The 23,635-nt window shown below is 48.8% G+C and overlaps 1 protein-coding gene across 2 annotated transcripts in view; it reads right to left on the reverse strand.

Annotated features, from left to right (window-relative positions):
* Nucleotides 1-23,635, reverse strand: part of LOC119972603 (solute carrier organic anion transporter family member 5A1) — a 257,638-nt gene that overhangs the window by 118,393 nt on the left and 115,610 nt on the right. For both annotated transcript variants that reach the window (XM_038809568.1, XM_038809567.1), the window contains exon 2: nucleotides 7,349-7,481. In XM_038809568.1, coding sequence (XP_038665496.1) covers nucleotides 7,349-7,481 — 133 coding nt within the window. The remainder of the gene's footprint in view (nucleotides 1-7,348; nucleotides 7,482-23,635) is intronic.

A 23,635-nucleotide genomic window follows, 5' to 3' on the forward strand; every position in this document is an offset into this window, starting at 1 on the left:
CGCGGCTTGCGGGATTGACCAAAGTCCCAGAAGACGACGGAGTCGGAGTCGAACTCCGCCCAAATGGGCTGACCAAATGGTGCTCCCGGAAGTAGGTTGTCAGCCTACTTATGATCTACTCACGCAGGATCCACCGGTCTCCCATGATTCTTCTGCCTCTCCTGGGAAGCTGCAGCCGGGCACCGATCAGTGCTGGTCCACGCAAACGTGGAACGTGCAGAACAGCACCCAGATGGGTAGGATCTCCCAGGCCATCGGAGACTCCTGGGTGGTCAGGGTATGTGCAAAGTGGTTCCTGGCCCTCCCCTAGAACGCAGGCATCTTGGTACTGCCAAGATGCCTGGGTGGCGCAGCCAAGCGAGCAGGAGCACTGCCTGGGTGCCAAGGTGGCAGTGCAAGGGTGTCTGAGTGCTAAGGTCCAGGGGCTGATGGGGCCATGCCCATAAAATGAGGGTGGAGGAAGGGTTTGAAGGGTGGAGGTGTGCAGAGCAGGTAAGTAGAGGTCTCTGGGAGGTTAAAGGGGTGATGGGTTGGGTCTTGGAATGGAAGGGGTGCTGTAAAAGGGCTTGGGGGGGCTTGAAGAGGGGGACCCCCAGGGACCCCTAGTGGGGTGTCCTCACTTGGGGGGTGTGGGGTAGTGCCCATGTGTGTGGAGGGTGACATTACCCATGGGTGGGGTGAGGGATCCATAAGCTCACTTAGAGGTTGGGGCATCCTTTCAAAACAGTGGCCCGATCTCAGGGCATGCTCTTCTGGCCACGCTGCGCTGGAAAAGCATCTCGCTGCAATGCAGCATGGCCTGTGAAAGCCGGGTGACCGCACTCCTGGGAACCACCTGGCTCACAACGCCTTGCGAGAATCAAAGCAATCTCGTGAGACATTGCAAGGAAATTCCGGCCCACAATGGGCAGGATCAGTGTTTGGCAAATCTGCATATTAGAGCGAGGCAGTAAACCTTCCTATAATGTGCAGATTTCCAAGGTATCTGAGGCTTTGGGACTCAATCCCTTCGCCTTGGAGACCTTGGGCGAGTGTTGTTCAGCACTGGTCCCCACAAACGCGGACCAGATGGAATAGCACTCGTGGTGGTTGCCAAGGGGATATGAGGCCCCCAACTGCATGTCTCTTGGGCAGGGTGGTGCCCTGGCACTGCTGGTGCTAACTGGGTAGCCTGGCTGTGCCAGCCCGGCATGTTGGCAGTGCTAGCCTGGCACCCTGGCATGCCACCTGGGTGCCATCCTGGCACTACCAAGGTGCCAGGTTGGCACTGCCATGGTGCCACACTAGCATTTTCTGCGTGCGTGTGATTGGGCCGGGATTACCCACCATGGTCCAGGGAACCCTCCCATGTTGCGTTTGGGCTGGATGGAGGTCGGTGATTTTATTTGTGGGCCTCGGAGATCAGGATGGCATTTAAAAATGGTAGTTTTCCATCAGGGTGTGCCAAGTCACTCATGCTTGACCAATTTGGTGTAAAAGCCTTTCTTACATTCATGGGGTGGTGAAGTTTGCATTGACTCCCTGAGCTACCTCCCTCAAGAATGTCAGTCTGACACCTTTCTTCTAGCAGTTCCAGCTACCGTGCCAGTTCGTTTTTTAAGAATTGGTCATTTGTGAAAGAGGAATTAAATAATGTACAGAGGAGCTAACTTCAAGGGCAACCATTTTGGAGAACACCATAAATTGCACCACCTGGTTCAGTATCATTTCCTCATTTAACCACTTAGCATGAAGTTTCTGAATCCAGGCCATTTATGTAAATTAAAAATGGTAATTGTCCCTGTCATAATATCCACTCATGTATATCATGAGATGCAGACAGGCAGTGATTGACACACAGGATAACCAATGAACACACACGACACAGAACAACCAATCACCAGACAGGATACCACCACTATAAAGCCCACAGGGCATTAAGGCTCTCCCTCTCTCACAGGACACGGCTAGGGAGATAGTCACAGTGCACAGGCCAATGAACATCATCACCATGTGATAGAGAGCTAGTCTGGTCAAGCCAGTAGGAGGTTATCAGTTAGGTTGATAGAGTGTCACCCCACAGCAGATTATGTACAGCAATCAACAGGTTCAATAAAACAGTGTTGGACCATCTCCTGTGTCGGAAGCCTGTTTTTCGTTTTACTGCATCCAGTTGCAGTCGATGTTAGACCAGCACAGATAGCACATCAGGGTACCAGGGTAACTCTAACGAACCGAGTGAATCTGCAAAGGCCAGCACGCAGCCATCCAGCGGCATGGAAAAGATCCAACCTCCTCTGCAACCCCGGATCTCCGGCAACCTCAGCGCCAACTGGAAGTCTTCAAACAGAAGTTCCTCCTGTATATCGAGGCCTCCGACCTCGAGGCAGCATCGGATGCCCGAAAGATTGCACTGTTCCTGTCGACTGCGGGGGATCACGCCAGCCACATCTATAACTCGCTCACATTTGCCAATGGCGAAGTCAAGACGAAGTTCAAGACAGTTCTGCTGAAATTCGACAACCACTGCGACATTGAGGTGAATGAGAGCTTTGAATGGTACATCTTCCAACAGAGGCTTCAGGGTAAGGATTAACCTTTTCAATCCTTCTTGACCCATCTCCGCATCCTAGCGCAGTCATGTAATTATGACTCGACGGCTGATTCCATGATTCGGGATCAGATCGTTTTCAGGGTCCAGTCTGACTCCCTGCGGGAGCAGCTCCTCAAAATCAAACAGTTGACCCTCTCCGTCGCCATTGAAACGTGTGTTGTCCATGAGCATGCCAGGAATCGTTACTCGCCCATCAGGGCGGCAGAAAATGCAAAACTAGCCTCCCACAAGGCAGGAAGGGTGCAGGCCATCGCAAAAATGCAAGGCCTGAGCATCGAGGAGAGTGGCCGTTCCGCGCGCTTTTCCAGGGTCCCTATGCATGCACACCACGACCGGGTGGACGATGAGGCCGAAGACCCCGATGCGCATGTGCGAACGTTGGCCAACCGCACTGCGCATGGCGATGGCACACAGAACGCGCTGATGTCAGCGTCATGACGTGTCCAAATTGTGGCTCCGCCCATTTAAAGCGACAATGTCCAGCCAAAGGAAGGCGATGTCTACAGTGTGGAAAGCCTGGGCATTATGCGGCCTTATGCAGGTCCGCTCCACCGACCAACAGCCAGCGATCCCTGCTGCAGCGCAGACGTGTCCGCTGCGTACAACAAGGCATGCAGGATTCAGATCCCGACAGCCCAACGGACCCCGATAATGACTGCCCCGAGTCTCCATACCGGGCGGGCATAATCACCACGCGTGAACTGTTCTCCACCGTGCCTGCAAACCGCCTTTCAATCCTCACTGTGGATCCTGACGACGAGTGGTGTGCTGTCATCACGGTTAACCAGTCTCGCATCCGATTTAAATTGGACACTGGAGCATCTGCAAACCTCATATCACAGTCGGACCTCGATAGCATCCGAAACCAACCTAGCATTTTTCCACCAGCCTGCCAGCTCCTTGACTACAATGGCAATGCCATAGCTGCCAGTGGATCGTGTCAGCTAGATGTATCTCACAAGGCAATCAAAGCGAGGTTACTATTCGAGATCGTCTGGCCTGACAAGGCATCCCTGCTCGCGCATACAAACTCCTAAATCTGGTCCAGCGCGTCTATGCCTTGTCCTCGACACCAGCGACTGCCTCGCCCAAGGTAAATCTCCAGGCTGAGGTAGACGACATTCTCACGCAATACCACAACGTGTTTGATGGAATGGGCACGCTCCCATATCGTTGCAAGATATTGCTCAAACCGGATGCCATCCCAGTCATCCATGCACCGCGCCGGGTGCCGGCTCCTTTCAAGGATCAACTGAAAACGTAGTTACGAGAGCTCCAAGACCAGGGTATCATCTCAAAGGTCACGGAACCAACAGACTGGGTCAGCTCCATGGTCTGCGTCAAGAAGCCCTCTGGTGAACTCCGCATTTGCATTGATCCCAAAGACTTGAATCGCAACATCATGCGAGAGCACTACCCAATCCCAAAGCGTGAAGAGTTAACTTGTGAGATGGCTCATGCCAAATTCTTTACCAAGCTGGACGGCCCCCGTGGGTTCTGGCAAATACAGCTGGATGAATCCAGTCGGAAGCTGTGCATGTTTAACACTCCGTTCGGCGGGTATTGCTACAACCGCATGCCTTTTGGTATCATATCAGCTTCTGAAGAATTTCATCGCATAATGGAGCAAATGATGAGGGGATCGAGGGGGTGCGAGTCTATGTGGACGATGTGATCATCTGGTCCACGATGCCCGAGGATCACATCGCTTGCCTCAAACAAGTTTTCCAGCGGATTCATGAAAACAGCCTCCAGCTCAACAGGGCCAAATGCTCATTTGGTCGGTCCGCTATCAAGTTTCTGGGTGACCACATTTCACAGCAGGGTATGCAACCTGACGCTGACACGGTGCTGGCGATCAATGCATGAAGACCCCAGAGGACAAAAAGATGGTCCTCCGTTTCCTCGGGATGGTGAATTTTCTCGGGAAATTAATTCCCAACATGGCATCCCACACCACAGCCCTCCGGCATCTCGTAAAAAAGTCGACAGTGTTCCAGTGGCTTCCCGCACATCAAGCGGAGTGGCTTGAGCTGAAGGCAAAGCTCACCACAGCCCCAGTACTGGCATTCTTTGACTCAACCAAGGATACCAAGAAATCCACAGATGCAAGCCAGAACGGCATTGGGGCAGTGCTCCTCCAGCGAGATGACTCCTCGTCCTGGGCTCCAGTGGCATACACCTCCAGGGCCATGACTCCGACTGAACAATTGTATGCCCAGATCGAAATGGAGTGCTTGGGTCTCCTGACAGGAATAGTCAAGTTTCATGACCACGTATACGGCCTGCCAAAGTTCACGATGGAAACAGACCACAGGCCTTTAGTCCACATAATCAAAAAGGATTTAAATGACATGACACCTCAGCTGCAGCGAATTCTTCTTAGTCTCCGCCGATATGACTTCGAACTCGTCTACACACCGGGTAAGGAGCTGATCATCGCGGATGCCCTCTCCAGATCCGTCACCGCGCCGCGTGAACAGGGCGACTTCATTCGCCACATTGAAGCACAGGTGCAGTTGTGTGCCAGCAACCTCCCAGCCACTGATGAATGAGCTATACAAATACGTGAAGAAACTGCCAAAGATCCCCTACTGCTGCGCGTGATGAAGCACCTCGCCCATGGCTGGCAAAAGGGGCAGTGCCACCAGTTCTTCAACGTTAAGGATCAGCTGACGGTTGTTGAGGGGATCCTTCTTAAACTAGATAGAATCATCATTCCCTAAAGCATGCAAAACATGGTGCTCAGGCAGATCTGTGAGGGTCACCTGGGGGTTGAGAAATGTCGACGCAGAGCTCGGCGGGCAGTTTACTGGCCTGGCATCAGGACATTGCCAACATGGTCCTCAACTGCACAACATGCCAGAGGTTTCAACCAGCTTAGCCCAAGGAAACGCTGCAACAGCACGAGATCGTGACCTCTCCATGGTCGAAGGTGGGGATAGACATCTTTCACGCCAATGGGCGTGATTACGTGCTCCCGGTCGACTACTTCTCCAGCTACCCGGAAGTGGTGAAACTGTCGGACCTCACGTCCAAGTCTGTCACCAAAGCCTGCAAAGAGACGTTTGGCAGGCATGGGATACCACTCACGGTAATGAGTGACAACGGTCCATGTTTCTACAGCCAAGAGTGGTCCGACTTTGCACGATCCTACCACTTTAGTCATATCACATCCAGTCCCCATTACCCGCGATCACACGGGAAGGCTGAGAAAGGGGTCCATATTGTCAAGCGGTTGCTGTGCAAGTTGCAGACTCAGCCTCAGATTTCAACCTGGCGCTACTGGCATACAGAGCAACCCCTCTGTCGACTGGTTTGTCTCCGGCGCAGTTGCTCATGAATCGCAACCTGGGAACGACTGTTCCTGCCATCCATGTTCCTGACCTTGGCCACCTCACAGTGCTGCAGAAGGTGCAGCGATCCAGGGACCAGCAGAAGATCACGTATGATGCTCATGCCACGGATCTGCCTGCGCTGGCTCCAGATTATGTTGTTCGCGTTCAGCTGCCTGAGGGAGGTTGGTCAGCACCAGCTGTTGTCGTCAGACAGGCTGCTCCCATGTCTTTCTTTGTCCGAATGGCTGACGGCTCAATTTTACGGCGCAGCAGGAGGGTGCTGCGTAAAGTTCCCTGCCCATCACCCGACCACACCTCTCCGCATGTCACCATGCCTCCTCCAGACGTCTTGCAACACGAGGCCACCGATCTGGCAGCGATCCCACCTATCCACCAGGCCACCGAGATGGCAGCCATCCCACCTGTCCAGGTGCCGGCGTCCACCCCCTCCACCTCTGCGGCAATTGACAAGAATTCGTCACCCACCACAAAGACTGAATCTATAGACTTAAATCTTGTAAATTTTGTTCAGTTTGCTCTGCATCTGCACGATAGACACCTTCCCATGTACATATGTTCCTTCGTTCCCCACTTGTACATAGTTATGCATGCATATACAGCCACGTTCCAAAATTTATTTTAAAAGGGGGAGATGTCATAATATCCACTCATGTATTTCATGAGATGCACATGCAGTGATTGACACACAGGATAACCAATGAACACATACAACACAGAACAACCAATCACCAGACAGGACACCACCACTATAAAGCCCACAGGGCATTAAGGCTCTCCCTCTCTCACAGGACAGGGCCAGGAAGATTTTCGCAGTGCACAGGCCAACGAACATCATCACCATGTAATAGAGAGCTAGTCTGGTCAAGCCAGTAGGAGGTTATCAGTTAGGTTAATAGAGTGTCAACCCACAGCAGATTATGTACAGCAATCAACAGGTTCAATAAAACAGTGTTGGACCATCTCCTGTGTCGGAAGCCTGTTTTTCGTTTTACTGCATCCAGTTGCAGTCAATGTTAGACCAGCACAGATAACACATCAGTCCCAACAATGAGACCTGAGGAACTCAATACTGCACCTCTTCAACTACGCTGTTTTAACTCCTCAAATGATTATTTGTTCCCGATCTTTCAATCAGTTTCTTATCCATTTTGGGCTCAGCCTGAATATACCCTGAGGTTAATTCACAGCCTTTTGTGTAGAACATTGCCAAATGCCTTTTGCACATCGTTCTTTTACATGGAACAGAATTCAAGCCAATAGGTCATTCATGTTGTGCTGAATATGCATCTATCACAAATACACAAGGCAAAATATGGATCACTTTATGCTACACAAAGTAAAAGGAAAATAGCGCATTCAAAAAGATATATGAAAATTAAGTTGTCACTTCTCTTACCAATTTCCAATAAAGCGTGGGTCACTCTGATCAATCTGAACTACGGTCCTGGGATCTACGTAGAAGCCAATCAATACTCCCCCTAGAAGATATCCTGCTGCAGGGCCTAATGCTCCCATTACATACATGATGGCTGGAAAGCAGAAATGATAGATAGCTTGAGTAAAACATCGGGAAAAACACACACAAATAGAAAGTGTTAGATAGAAGCTTAAGTATACTGTAGAAATTCTAGATGAATCTGTGTATGATAACACTGTGATACACATTGCAGAAGAGATAACCTTGCAAGGCTGTTAACTTGGCTCAATAGTGACACTATTTCCTCTGAGCCAAATGGCTGGGAGTTCATGCTTCATTCCAGGGATGCAGCATATAATCCAGGCTGTCACTTTAGGACAGTAGTGAGAGCATGCTGCAGGGTTGGAGATGCCATTATTCAGTTGAAACATTGGGTGGATCTTTTCACTTTGGTGGGGGCATACAATAGGTAACATCAGATTCGACATGTTTGGTAATAAGGCCACCGAGGCCTTTTCATCTATTTCAGTACCACGTGGCTGTCTTCATACAAGTAGCATTAAGAGCTCTTTGCATTAAATTTAATCTGCCATTATTCTGTCACTTACATATTTTGTCCAAATCATTGTAGAATTTTCAGCTGCATCTTTCAATTTTCCTTTCCTTTGAAGTCAATGCAAAGAAAATCCAGCTGGATTATATAATAGGCAGCTGATCTAATGTTTGCCAGTTTGCATTCCCTCTGAATGTGAAGGTTTCAGCCATTAACCCGAGGCTCCGAATTCTCGCTCAGAGAGGTCTGATAGATCTTGTGCCGCTACTTAAAAAGAGCAGGGAATTCTCCTGGTGTTTTAACACTGCAACATATTATATAATCATTTATACAATGGGTGTTTGTGAGACTTTGCTGTTTGCAAACTGGCTGCTACCTTTTCCGACAAAACAACAGAGATGATACTTCAAGAGTACTTCATTGGCCACAAAATATTTAAATCTACTGAGGATATAAAGGAGTTGAGTAAATATAAGTTTTCTTTTTTTCAAAGAGGGTTTATTAACAGCTATCATTCAGTCATAATGTGTTGTGAAGCAGCATGGAAGACGATTATTAAATTGCAACTATCAGTTATATAGAGCGTGATCTAATGGCCTCATCGCACCCGACTCACTGATGCAACGGCTGTTAAATCTCGCAAGATGCCTCTAGCGACATTTGTAATGCTCAGAATGCCTCGCGAGATCTAACAAGATCTCACGAGACATTGCGATCTGGATCTCGCCCTCGCTGGATTTCGTGTTAGATAACATACAATTTAGATCTTCTATTAGCTGAACTAATTTTTTTCTATTAAATAACATTTCTGAAATCTAAAAGTCAGCGCAATTTTCTTAATAAGCAAGGCAGGTATGCTATATAGCACTGTAGCATATGCGTGGCACAGTAGCACAGTGGTCAGCACTGTTGCTTCGCAGCGCCAGGGTCCCAGGTTCGATTCTCTCTTGGGTCACTGTCTGTGTAAAGTCTGCACGTTCTCCCCGTGTCTGTGTGAGTTTCCTCCAGGCGCTCCAATTTCCTCCCACAAGTCCTGACAGACGTGCTTGTTAGGTGAATTGGGCATTCTGAATCCTCCCTCTGTGTACCCAAGCAGGCATTGGAGTGTGGCGAGTAAGGGATTTTCACAGTACCTTCATTAAGGTGTTAATGTAAGCTTACTTGTGACAATAATAAAGTTTACTATTTGTGCTATTATTACTTCCTATTCAATGTCAATAAAGGATAAATGCTGGGCTAGCCAGATTAAACCTAAAATGCACGCACACACACACTATATGGAAATCAATGACAATCGGGGTGTCACCTGCCTGCCATTGAGGCAAAGAACCTGTCCTCAAGAGCTGCCAGCCAATCAGAGTGAACCAATAGCTCTTCACTCTTGCAGCATTATTGGGAGCCGTGACCACTCATGGACTGCAGCCAGCTCAGAGCAGCAGCCATGAAGGAGGCCCTGGAATCAAAGTATGTGGTTTTGGGCTTGCCAGGGCCACTCTGCCCACTTATGTGGGGCTGGCCCTTGCTGCCAGGTGGGCCCTCTGTGGACTACAGAGTTCCCTAATCTGTCCTCCTGAGCGTTCAGGGAAGCTGCCAGCTCTTACTGGGTGGCATCCCACTTCGGGTACGGACCCACCCCGAGCAGCGGTGGGAAATTGGCTATTTCAAGCCTTCCATTGGCCTCTGAGCATATAGATCATCCTTAGCCTTCCCCACCCCTGACATAATGGGGGGAGTCAGGAAAGTGACACCTTCTCCACCCTGTGCCTTCCCTCCCAATTATCCAGTCCTCCTGCCTCCCTTTCCACTCCCAAGGATGGGATAGCTTCTGCCCGATAGGCATAATTTAATACAATAGTGCAAAGCTGATGATAACAAATCAGCAGTGTGTTTTACATCTCACACATGCTGTTGTCGTTGAATTCAACCATCTCTGTATGATTCCTTTTTACCCCTTTGCACGGTCAAAGTTACTCCCCCACTGCCCTTATGTATTGTGTTTTTAAAAGACGAGCCCAGCGATACTGAGGCCAACCTAGTAAAGACAAAGACATGTTGAAAAAATTACTAGTTGCGTTTTTATTATTTTTCATAATTAAGTGTGCGGCTAGCACAAAGTTAAAAGGCACAGTAAGTTGTGTGAATGAGAACACGATGATGCAAAAGTACATACAGTACGTGAGCAGGCAAAGGTATGGCAGACGAAAATCGATGTGAAGAAATGTAAAGATTTTGAATCTGAGAAAGATATTCAAGCTGGATCATTTAAGAGTGAAATCAGGAAGCATAGTTTCATAAAGGGTAGTGGAAATCTGGAACTCTCTGCCCAAGAAAAACTATGGATTCTGGATCAATTGAACTTTCCAAGACTGAGATCAACAGATATCTCCTCATTAAGGGTATCAACAGAAATGGAACAATGGTCGCTAATCACAGTTAACGTACAGGTCAACCATGATCAATTGAGTGACAGAACAGGCTCGAGAAACTGAATGAAGTACTTCTGTTCTCTCCCCCTATGAATTTTAATTCCTCTGATTCTTCGGTACCATGCAGATAGGGAATTATATTCAAAGCAGCATTGGTACTGCTCATTATCCGCTCTCCTGTCATTTTAATGTACTGTTTTCTTGGATGGCTGAAAACCCCTCTGAATCTTACCAGTTAGTAAGATTAGTAAAATTAGTAAGATTAGTAAAGTTAGTAGGATTAGTAAAATGAGTAAAATTAGAATGAGCAAAATTAACAAAACGAGTAAGATTAGTAAAATCGCACAATTCAATTTTAACTGCCTACCGGGAGGAGGGGGGGGGGGGGGGGGGGGGGGAGGGGGGGGGGGGGGGGGGACTGCTGCCAAGTGGAAGCCTAAAATAGGACTGGGAAATATATTTCAACACAGAAGATAGGAGCAGGATTGGCCATTCAGCCCATCGAGCCTGCTCCACCATTCATGGCTGATCCGCTGGGTGCAATTTAACAGAAATCACGGGGTTGACCGACGAGACAGCAGTCACCGACAGTGAGGTTGGCCTGCTCTGCAGAGGTGAGGATCCACTGCTCCTTCACCCAGATGACCTGTCTCAAGTAGTTGTTCATGTCAGACAGAATGATCCTTCCCTCTCACTGACTACAAGTCCATTGTCTCACAGGAGCTCCATCTAATGGGGCTGGGGCATCCGGAGTTGTCCAGATTTTGGGGGGGGAAGAAGGGGAGGAATTGGGGAGAAGGAGCGATTGGGAAAGAGGAGGATTAGGGGTGCGGAGGATTGGGGCAATGGGGTGGAGGATGGGGGAGCAGAGGAACTGGGGGAAGGAGGGACTGTGGGAATGAGGAATTGGGTGAAAAGAATCACCCTGAGAATCAGGTGAGATTGAGGGCCTCCCTGGTCCTCTGAGCATACCGGACCCTTGCTGCCTGTCCTCCATCCTCCTGGGGTCGTCCTTCATCCCCTCCCGGTCCACCTCCTCCAACTCAGACATGGGCGTATGTCCCTCATTCTCCTCTTCCAGCATGTCGCCCGGCTGCTGTCCAGGTTGTGGAGGGCACAGCAGACCACCACAAAGTGGGATACCCTTTCGGGCGGGCACTGCAGTGCACCACCAGAGCAGTCCAGGCATCAGAACCTCATTTTCAGCAGTACGATGCACCGCGCAATGACAGCCAGGGTGGCAACATGGCCCTCATTATATCGGGTCTCCACCTCAGTCTCCAGCTGTTGCACAGGTGCCATCAGCCAGGACCTCTCTGGGTACCCCTTATCCCCCAAGAGCCAACCTGTCATCCTGGGCTGGTCCTCGAAGACATCAGAGATCTCCAACTGTCCCAGGATGTAGCTGTCATGCACGCTCCCTGGGAAGTGTGTAAACATGCACGATCCGGAGGCGGTAGTCGCACACAAGTTGAACATTCAGGGAGTGGAATCCCTGAATGCTCCTTAATGCCCAGGTGCATGCAAGGCGACATGTGTGCTATTCATCCCGGGCCTGGTGTTCCACGGCCCAGATTTCGTAGAAAAAATTGTCCTTTTCGGTTACAGAAAAAGAAGGAAACAGCAACAGCGGCCTCCAGGCATTTGCAGCCGCCAGCAGGAGCAAGCAGCAAACACAAGCTGCAGCTGTGAAGTGCTCCCACAACTAACAAGGCCAATTCCTCATGAGGAATAGCCTTCAGCTGTGAAGCTAGAGGCTGCTCACAGTCAAAGGGAGATAAAGTGACCTTCAGCATAGAAACAAGAGCAGGACTCTGTCTTGGAATTGTTCAGTAGCACAGGCTGGCAACAGTTTAGTTGCCCCTATTTTTTTTTTAATATAATTTTTATTGGAATTTTTTACAGAAAATATAAAACGTAACGATAAACAATGAAATGCAACAAAATAACCCATAATAACTGTATCACCCCCAGACCGTATCGACGCATGTATCCCATCCCCCACCCCCCCAACCCCAATGAACAACAGAAGAACTTAAAAATAAATTTAAATTAAATAAACAAACATAGTCATCGTCCGCACCCCCCCCCCCCCCCCCCCCCCCCCTTTTCCCTCCCCCTTCCCCCCCACCCCCCCCGGGTTGCTGCTGCTACTGTCCCAGTACCCTATCATTGAGCCAGAAAGTCGAGAAAAGGTTGCCACCGCCTAAAGAACCCTTGTACCGACCCTCTCAGGGCGAATTTGATCTTCTCTAGCTTAATGAAACCCGCCATGTCATTGATCCAGGTCTCCACGCTTGGGGGCCTCGCATCCTTCCATTGTAGCAAGATCCTTCGCCGGGCTACTAGGGACGCAAAGGCCAGCACACCGGCCTCTTTCGCCTCCTGCACTCCCGGCTCCACCCCAACCCCAAAAATCGCGAGTCCCCATCCTGGCTTGACCCTGGATCCCACCACCCTCGACACCGTCCTCGCCACCCCCTTCCAGAACTCCTCCAGTGCCGGGCATGCCCAGAACATATGGGCATGGTTCGCTGGACTCCCCGAGCACCTGACACACCTGTCTTCACCCCCAAAGAACCTACTCATCCTCGTCCCAGTCATGTGGGCCCGGTGCAGCACCTTGAATTGGATGAGGCTAAGCCGCGCACACGAGGAGGAAGAATTAACCCTCTCCAGGGCATCAGCCCATGTCCCGTCTTCGATCTGTTCCCCCAGTTCCCCCTCCCACTTAGCTTTCAGCTCCTCTACTGACGCCTCCTCCGCCTCCTGCCTTGTAGATATCAGATATCTTCCCCTCTCCGACCCAGACCCTCGAAAGCACCCTGTCGCTCACCCCCCTCGCGGGAAGCGAAGAGAATCCCTCCAGCTGCCGCCTAGCAAATGCCTTTACCTGCAGATACCTGAACATGTTCCCCGGGGGGAGCCCAAATTTCTTCTCCAACTCCCCCAGGCTCGCAAACCTCCCATCAATAAACAGGTCCCTCAGCTGTCTGATGCCCGCTCTGTACCAACCCTGAAATCCCCCATCAATGTTCCCGGGGACGAACCTATGGTTCCCCCTTAACGGAGCCTCCATCGAGCCCCCCACTTCTCCCCTATGTCGCCTCCACTGCCCCCAAATCTTGAGGGTAGCCGCCACCACCGGACTCGTGGTATACGTCGTAGGAGGGAGTGGCCACGGCGCCGTTACCAGGGCCCCCAGGCTTGTATCTCCACAGGACGCCCTCTCCATCCGTTTCCATGCTGCCCCCTCCCCCTCCATTACCCACTTGCGCACCATCGACACATTGGCCGCCCAATAATACCCCGAGAGATTGGGTAACGCCAGCCCCCCCCCCCCCCCCCCCCCCCCCCATCTCTACCCCGCTCCAAGAAGACCCTCTTCACCCTCGGGGTCCCATGCGCCCAAACAAAGCTCATGATGCTGCTAGTCACCCTTCTAAAAAGGCCCTAGGGATAAAGATGGGCAAACACTGAAAAAGGAACAAGAACCTCGGGAGAACTGTCATTTTGACGGACTGCACTCTACCCACCAAAGATAGCGGCACCATGTCCCACCTTTTAAATTCCTCCTCCATCTGTTCCACCAGCCTGGTAAAATTAAGCTTATGGAAAGTCCCCCAACTCCTGGCCACCTGCACCCCCAGGTATCTGAAACTCTTCACTGCCCTTTTAAATGGGAGCCTCCCAATTCCCTCCTCCTGATCACCCGGGTGTACTACAAATACCTCACTCTTGCCTAAATTTAACTTATAGCCCGAGAAGCCCCCAAATTCCGCTAACAGCTCCATCACCCCCGGCATTCCCCCTTCTGGATCCGCCACATACAACAGCAGGTCGTCCGCATACAGCGATACATGATGTTCCTCCCCCCCCCCCCCCCCCCGCACCAGACCCCTCCATCTCCCTGACTCCGTCAACGCCATAGCCAGAGGTTCAATCGCCAGTGCAAAGAGCAAGGGGGACAGGGGGCACCCCTGCCTGGTCCCACGGTAGAGCCTAAAGTACTCCGATCTCCTTCCATTCGTAACTACACTTGCCATCGGAGCCGCGTAGAGCAGCCTCACCCATTTGATGAATCCCTCCCCGAATCCGAACCGCTCCAGCACCTCCCACAGGTACCCCCACTCAACTCTATCAAACGCTTTCTCCGTAGTTGCCCCTATTATGGGTATCCGCAAAATTTAAAGATGGTTTGAAGGCCTGGCAGATGAAAAGTCCCCCCCCACCCAGCCCCAGGGTTGGCCGCCGACCTAGAATGCTTCAGCCCCCTGACCGAGCACAACCACCCTGCAGTGTCTCCCTACTGCCCACCACCCCCCACCCAAGCACTGGGCAGCAGTGCCAGTGCCTTGAGCTGGGTCGCAGAAAATGGAAATGGCTACTCACCTCCTCAGTTCATCTCAGCAGCCATTGGGCCTGTTTGACATTTTTGAAAAGGAGTACTAAACAACATCCGTGTAATTTCTCACTTGAGAGCTGGTTAATTCCCAGAAGGCTGTTGCACTCGACTTCAATTTTGCTAATAAGATGGAAATATATGCCAATGAGTGTTAATGATTTGCCCGCTATATTTGGCCAAGATCTGAAACATGCCATCGGAAGTGGGCTGGTTAGATTGCAAACTGGATTGCGCCCGCCGCAAATCTTCATTTTGGCCTTTCTCGCTATTTAACTGGCACGCCCAGAACTGCGCCGGGTGCAATCCGGTTGTTAAATAGCACCTCTATCTCAATGCTATAGTCCTGCTTGCTTTCCATATCCCTTTAGTGCCTAGAAATCTATCTAATTATTTCTTAAATACAGCAGTGACTTGGCATCCACAGACTTATGCGGTGGAGTCAGATTCACCGTCCTCTGAGTGAAGAATATTCTCCTCACCTCAGTTCTCAATGGCCTACCCTGTATTCTAAAACTGTGACCATTTGTTCCAGATGTCCCAGAGCCAGGGGAAACATCATCCCTCCATCCACTATATCAAGCCCTGTCAGAACGTTATACGTTTCAATGAGATCCTCTCTCATTCTTTTCAACTCCAGTGACTACAGGCCCTGTTGACTCATTCTCTACACATACAAAATCCTGCCATCCCAGGAATCAATATGGTGAAAAGTCAGTGCCGGGTTAGCACTGTCAGGGTCCCCAGGTGGCACTGCCAGAGTACAGGCTGGCCGTGTCAAGTTGTTCGGGTGCCAGGGGAGTGCCAGGGTGCTACTCTGCCTACCCTGCCCTGTTCCTGACCACGTGGGGGTCTGTAATGGCCTCCAAGACCCGCCAAAGTGCCATCACGCCTGGTCCACGATTGTGGAAACCAGGGCTAAATGTCGCTCGGTTTAGGCCGGACAGGCACGGCCGTTGTCTCCCAGACGCCTGATGAAAACCGGATCTTTCAACCCCGGATGCGACTCCCAGACACCTCCAACCCGCTAACTCACCTGTTGGGTGGTCCTCAAGCCCTCCCATACCCCACCAAATACCGGCAGGATACACCTGGGCCCAATCCCAGCACAGACAAAATGTCAGCTTGGCACTGCCAGCCTGGTACCCTGGCAGTGCTGCTGCCAGAGCCATCTGGCAAGGTGGCACAGCCAGAGTGCCAGCCTGCCGAGAGACCAACCACCTGGGGGCCTCAGATCGCCTGGGACACCTGTCCCCCTATCCCCCACCCCCCAACAAAGTGCAAATCCTCCTAGTCCCCATTTTTGGGAGCATTGCTGAATGTCACTCGGTCGGGGTCTCCCGGGGGGTCCAATAGATGCCAGGTTGCCGTTCAATCCAGCAGCAGCATAGCTAAGTGAGCTTTTAAGCTCTTTTAGTTATGTTAGTGTGGGTCCCACCCATTGTGGGCAGGTTCCAGGTCATTAAGGCTCACAAGATCTATTTGTTAGATCCCATCGGGAATGTCGGGTGAGGCCTCGCCTGGGATCTTACGGCCGCATCCCGTCCCGCTTCCGGTGGCACCCGGCTGGTAAATCGGGCCCATTGTATTACTATTTGTGTTCAATGAAAATGTTAGTATTGTTTTGGTGCTGCACCGTCACAGCAGTCCTTAAATGTTATTTTTTTTAACCTCAGATTTGTTGATGAGCACTTTACGAGCTCAGTCAGGTGGAGAATGCAGGCTGAAGAGTTTGAGAATAAATGTAACATAAAGTAGGTTCGTATTTTAGTCACAAGTATATTAATTATGAATTTTTACATGATTTTTTCAGCTATTATTTAGTCTTCCATTATGTCACTCCCTGCGAATACAAAGGGGAGCAATAGGTTCCCCAGAAATATTGATCGCTTGTCAGATACAACAAACGTGCAGCTAGGCATGAAAAGAATAAGAGGCAGTCAAATTCAAACCTAGCTACACCTTTCACTGTGTTATTTATTAGCAGCCAAGTGAATGGAAACCGTTTAGCCACATCCTCAAAGCAGACACATATAAACAAAATGTAATTTAGTCCATTATGCATGTGCCAGTTCTTTGCAAAGCGATACTATGGGCTGGATTCTCCAATTCTGCAGCTATGTCTGCAGGATCCGTCTGGTCTTTAGACCAGAAAGTCAGTGGCGCCACCGGTTGTACCTCGGATATGGCCTCAGAATGGCTGGTCCGTGGCCGCGCATGCGCACGGCGGCAGCCTGTGGCGGCCGCACCGTGCAACGTGGCGCTGGCCACATACGTCCCAGCCTGCCAAAATCTGACCCTCTGTAACAGCCCTCACCACCCCTGGACCACCCCCCCAGCCCCCTCCAAAGCCGCCCCTGCCAGTGGAAAGGCTCCCCCACCCCGACTGTGGCGGCGCTGGACACAGTCCGAAACCGCCATGCGAGGTCCTCGAACGTTGTTAGGACACATGCCCCAGGCTGTCTGGGTCTCGGCCTATGGGTGGTGGAGCATCGAGGGAGAGCTCAGATGACATCCCGAGGCCCTCCCCGAGTACTCCCCGGAGCATCGAAAAAACAGCACGACCCCCGATTCCAGCGTAAACATGGATTCGCCGGCCGATCACCAAACACAATTTCGGTGTCAGTGATCGGAGAATCCCGCCCTATTAGTTCCACTTCCCTTGACTTTCTGCATAATCCTATCATTTCTTCCCCTTAAAATATTTATCTAATTCATATTTGATATATATTATTTAATCTGTTTCTATTATCCTTTTAAGCAGTAATTCCAGATCCTAACTATTTTTTAAAATTATTCTTTCACAGAATGTGGTTGTCATTGACCAGGCCAAAATTTGTTAACCATCCCTAATTGTCTTTGAAAAGGTGGAGCTGTGAGCCGCCTTCTTGAACCGCTGCCATCCATGTGGTCTAGATACACCCATAATGCTTTTAGGAAAGCAATTCTAGGGTTTTGGCCCAGTGCCAATAAGGGTTCAGCGCTATCATTCCAAGTCAGCATGGTATGTGACTTGGAGAAGAACCTGCAATCTGGTGGTGTTCCCAAGTACCTCTTGCCCTTGTCCCAAGTGGTAGAGGTCACAGGTTTGGAAAGTGCTGTCAAAGGGGAGTTGCTGCACTGCATCTTTTATACAGACGAACACACAAATTAGGAGTAAGCCATTTGACCTCTTGAGCCTGTTTCTGATTGTGACCTCAACTCCACATTCTCATATAATCCCAATATGCTCTGGTGCTCTGGTGCAAATGCTGCCACTGTGAGCCGGTGGTGGAGAGAGTGAATGTTTAAGGCGGTGGATGGTGTGTCAATCAAATGGGTTGCTTTGTCCTGGATGGTGTCAAGCTTCCAGAGCTACATTTATCCAGGCAAGCGGAGAGTATTCCATCACACTCCTGACATGTGCTCTGTAGCTGATGGACCAAATTTCCAGTCTCTGATCTGCTCTTGTAACCATAGTATTTGTATGGCAATCCAGTTCAATTTCCAATTTCTTAACCATCAGGATGCTGATAATGGGGGATTCAGTGATTGTAATGCCTTGAATGTCATGGGGCGATGTTTAGATTCTCTCTTGTTGGAGATGGTACTTGTGTGGCATGAATGTTACTTGCTACTCATCAGCTCAAGCTTGAATGTTGTCCAGGTCCTGCTGCATACAGATACAAACTGCTTCAGTATCTGAGGAGGCCTGAGTAATACGGAACAATGTGCAATCATCAGCGAACATCCCTACTTCTGCCCTTATGATGGAAGGAAAATCCTTGATGAAGGAGGTGAAAATTGTTGGGCCCAGGACACTACCCTGAGAAATTCCTGCAGTGATGTCCTGGGACTAGGATGATTGACCTCTAACAACTTAAACCATCTTACGTTGTGCTTCATTATGCTCCAACCAGTGGAGCGCTTTCCTCCTGATTTCCATTGACTCACAGTTTTTCTCGAGCAACTTGACGACACACTCGGGCGAATGCTGCCTTGATGTCAAGGGCAGTTACTCTCGCCTTACTTCTTGAATTTCGCTCTGGAGACCAAGTTTGGACTAAGGTAGCAATAAGGTCAGGAGATGGGGTGCTCTGGTGGAACCCAAACTGATGATCAGTGAGTAAGTCATTGCTGAATAAGTGTCATTTGATAGCACTGTTGATGACCCCTTTCATCACTTTACTGATGATCAAGAGTAGGCAGATGGGGCTATTTTATTTAAATATTTTATTTAGAAGTTGAATATAGTTCTACAAATGGCCTGGGGAAAAGTACAGCTTTAACTCAGTGCTCCATTATAAATTCCACAGAATAGGAAAATACCTTTTCAATCCTAATATTAATCGCTTCTGACAGTTGAGTCTCCACTGACAAAGCAATCATGTGAGGTACGCTGACTTTTTATTTTTAAACACATTTGTGCAGCTCTACTTAATTCTGAAAGGAGCTAATTAAATATAATGTGGTGCAGTGAATAAAGCTGGGTCAATGAATAGGTGGAATTGCTAAAAATGGTATTAGCATCCTGCAGCCGGATGAGAGGAAAATTCTATTTTTTGAACACTATGCTGAACCTGCCATCGGAGGACAAAACCTGATCTGTTTGTGAGAAGACACTTCTCACACAGTTAAAGCACTCACTGCCCAGGCTCACAGAGGAACACTAACTTACAAGCAGAGAATAGAAGCTCTGGCAGTATCAATGTACTGCATTCCGGACAAGCCTTCATGAGAAGAGGAGAGAGGAAGGAATGGAAAAAATGTGCATAATTATGGAAGTAGGAAAACATATATTACATAATTCATATGGAGTATGCATTCTGATGGATTGCTGTGGAGTATAGAACCATAGAAATGACACAGCGCAGAAGGAGCCATTCGGCCCACCTTGTCCATGCCGACCCAAGAGACCCAGCTGCCCTTTCTAATCCCAATTTCCTCCACGTGGCGCATAGCCCTGCAGTTTACAGTCTGTAGGGTTGAATTCAGGTACTTTTTAAAAAGAGTTTAGGGTCTCTGCCTTCACCACCAGCTCAGGCAGCGAATTCCAGACATCTACCACCCTCTGTGTAAAAACATTTTTTCATGTCCCGTCTAATCTTTCTGCCACTTCGCTTTAATCTCTGACCCCTGGCTTTTGAAGACTCGATTATGCCACCCTTCAGCCTTTTCTGTTCCAACCCCTTTCCAATCTCTTCTCATAGCTACAATTCTCCTGCCCCGGCAACATTCTGTTAAACTGGAAGATTCTGACGGTGGGAAGGGCTGGAAACCTTCGGCCACCAGTGAAGGGTACAACTAAAGTCTAATCTTTACACCCATTATCAGCTTTCATTTGCAGAGACACACATTACAAACATCCAGAACTCAACAATCACAGTTTTAGTCTGCTTCTAGATATAAGAGCACAAGTGAAACCTCAGTTAATGCCCACTATCTGAATACAAATGTCACGTGAGAGTACCTTTAAGAAATGGATGTTTAAGCAATGTACCTTTAAGAAATGCAGCAGCTCATATTACTGAAGTGATATCAGAGGATGGGGGGGAGCTGAGCTGAGCTCACTTCTGTTTTTGGTTTTCAGGTTTTGAGGAAAAGAGCTTGGGTGTGTCTGTGTTTGCAGTGAGCTGGATCTGCTGTGATCTCTGCCATGAAAGACTATCTCTGAATCACTTGGGTGATTTAAACTCATAATAGTAATGTCTTTAACCTCATGTGTTTCTGTTTAAAGGTGTTAAGTCTTTTGGAGGTTTGAAGGAACATTTTGAGGGATTATTTAGTGTTGTATTATTTTCCAGGTTATCTTTGAAGTAAGGGGTGTTAAGTGATCCAATGTTTATTTAAAAGGTTAAGTTGAATTCATGGAATAAACATTGTTTTGTGTTTAAAAACCTATGTGTCCATAATTGTAATACCACACCTGGAGAACAAGCCGTGTGCTTCAAAAGCAACAATACATTAAAGGGGGCGGTTGGTTGAACTCCATGATACATTTCAGGGTTCTGAAAACACCTCTTCCATAACACCAATAAATATTTAACTGTATACAACTAACACTTGGCACAGACCATTTATCTTAAAGTAACCTTCATTTGGCCTTATTAATTACATTTAATTTGTACTCTTTACAAAGGGGTATACATTTTTAATTTGCCAAATCATGCGTGGGCAGCTAAAGGAATTGAAATCTGAATTGAAAGGAAAAGAAGTAAAAATCTGACCCCAAAGCACCCATTGAATTAGGAAATTAAACTTCACCCCATTGATTCAAACCGTGCAGATGATACCAAACTGGGATATATCTAATAATGCACCAATGGAATGCACCAAATATAGGAAGGCATGAAGAGACTTACAAAGTGGGTGGATAAAAAGAAAATTATATTCCATGTAGCAAAGTAAGAGGTGGTTCCTCTTAGAAGGAGAAATAAAGAACGTTATACCTTGGAAGGCAAGAAATTAAATAGGGTGGGGGGGCAAAGAGATCTGGCTATACAGTTGAATAAATGAGTAAAAGCGATAAAGCAGGTGGATATGGACATGAAGAGCACAAACAAAAGTAGACAAGTTCATTTCTAGAGGAATTGAATACAAATGCGTGGAGTTAATGTGAAATTTATATTGAATCATTGGCAAGAACACACAAAGCAATGGGCTGGAATTTTGCAATAAAGGTGGGTCCCTCGAGTCACCGGAAATGCCTCTGTAGAAAGAACCGGAATGTCAATCTGGAGAGGCAGCTGCACAACAGAATTGAGCCCACTGACCCGGGAAACAAAGCAGAGTTGGTCATGCTGGCGGGCGAGGAGGTCTGGTTAGAAGGCCCCTCTCAGTTCTCTAGTTGTATCAAAGATTTGTTAGTCTCTGTAAGCCTTACTCCTCACACCCCCTCACCTCACCCACTTCCCATGCCAACCCATGCCCCCACCCTCCCAAAGCTCCTCACACCTGCATGCCAACACATGACCTTCCCATGCCCATTCACCCAGTATACACCATGTAGAGAGTAAATGAGCCATATTTCAACAACGGTATGTGAGGAACTGCTGAGAAAAGAAACACCCATTCACCAATCTTCTTGTGAAAAATGGTCGGAGGGTGATCACGTAGAGTTGGACATAGGAGGGAAATCGGGTGGTGGGGGCTAGTCAGGTAGAACGGAGGGGAAGCGGGTAGTGGGGGCTAGCCAGGTAGGGTTGGCGGGGAATCAGGTGATGGGGTGAGGTTGTTGCGGTGGTGTGGGGGGGGGGGGGGGGGGGGGTTGGTTGGTTGGTAGAGGCTACTTAGGTCACATTGGGAGGAGTCAGGAAGTTGGAGGGTGATGGATATCAGAGGCTAGTCTGTTGCTGAGGACTAGTCAAGTCAGGTTGGGGTTCGGCAGGGTAGTTGGGATGTTAGTGAGTGACACTCAGTTGTATCAATACCCTGAAGTTGTGACTAGGAAGTTTTCTGTCTATCTTTTCCTGGATAACTAGACAGCTAAGTAACAGCTAACTCACGAGTTAGAGGGAGCGATTCTCCGGAAAGATTTCTCAGTGTTGTAGCGAGCGGGAATTGCCGCGAGCTTCCCAGCGCTCGGCCCAGCATCACTCTACAACATTAATTGGTCCACTTATCGAGGTCTCACAGGCTTCTTGCCACAAATGAAGGCTCACCAGCTGATTCGCCGGCACCGCACTCGCCAGCAAGTCTGGCAGCATCTGTAGGGAGAGAAAAGAGCTAATGTTTCGAGTCCGATGACTCTTTGTCAAAGCTAACAGACAGAGAAAGTGGGAAATATTTATACTGTGGATTGAGAATGAAAGATGAGTCATAGCCACAGAAACCCAGGGAAACCGGGTGCTAATGGCCACAGATACCAAGGGGAAGGAGTGTTAATGGCAGTCCCCAGAGAGGACAAAAGATGTGACCTTTCACATCTTTTGTCCTCTCTGGGGACTGCACTAACGGCCTTTCACCTTGGTATCTGTGGCCATTAGCACCCGGTTTCCCTGGGTTTCTGTGGCTATGACTCATCTTTCATTCTCACTCCACAGTATAAATATTTCCCACTTTCTCTGTCTGTTAGCTTTGACAAAGAGTCATCGGACTCGAAACGTTAGCTCTTTTCTCTCCCTACAGATGCTGCCAGACTTGCTGAGATTTTTCAGCATTTTCCCTTTCGTTTCAGATTCCAGCATCCGGAGTAATTTGCTTTGCTTCTCTCTGTCCTTGGGTTACCTTAAGTGAGTTAAATAAAGTTTGACTCAATTTAATTAAGACTCACTTTAAAAGGAATCAGATAATTATTGAACACTTCAGTTGTGAATGACTTTCCTTGTATACCTCAAAAACATTCGATAGCACTTGATCAAAGCAATGCAGGGAGCACACAAACTTCGTGCTATCTACTAATTAAATTTCAGTGGCTTACAGCCCAGTGCTAAAAACAATTTTGTGGCTGCAAACTTCAGCAAGGGCCTAAGTTTGTGCAAAGCTTAAAGCTAACATGAGTTCGTGCAAGCACTTAAAGCTAAGAGGCAGCTCTTAAAGGCAAGGTGGATGACTGCACCAGGTACTGGGAGTTATTGTGGAAGTGTCTAATCTATAAGCATGATGTGGAGATGCCGGCGTTGGACTGGGGTGAACACAGTAAGAAGTCTTACAACACCAGGTTAAAGTCCAACAGGTTTGTTTCAAACACGAGCTTTCAGAGCACTGCTCCTTAAGTGCTCTGAAAGCTCGTGTTTGAAACAAACCTGTTGGACTTTAACCTGGTGTTGTAAGACTTCTTACTAACCTATAGGAAAATGGAAGATGGTGCTGCATTGCAGAGAGCTGACTTGCAGATTTTCAGATGCAACACTCAAGAGGCCCTCAAGCAGGAAGTGGACAGGAGAGAACTACTCTTCCTCTAGGCG

The sequence above is a fragment of the Scyliorhinus canicula genome, chromosome 10 (assembly GCF_902713615.1).
Source record: "Scyliorhinus canicula chromosome 10, sScyCan1.1, whole genome shotgun sequence".
NCBI classification, from domain to species: domain Eukaryota; kingdom Metazoa; phylum Chordata; class Chondrichthyes; order Carcharhiniformes; family Scyliorhinidae; genus Scyliorhinus; species Scyliorhinus canicula.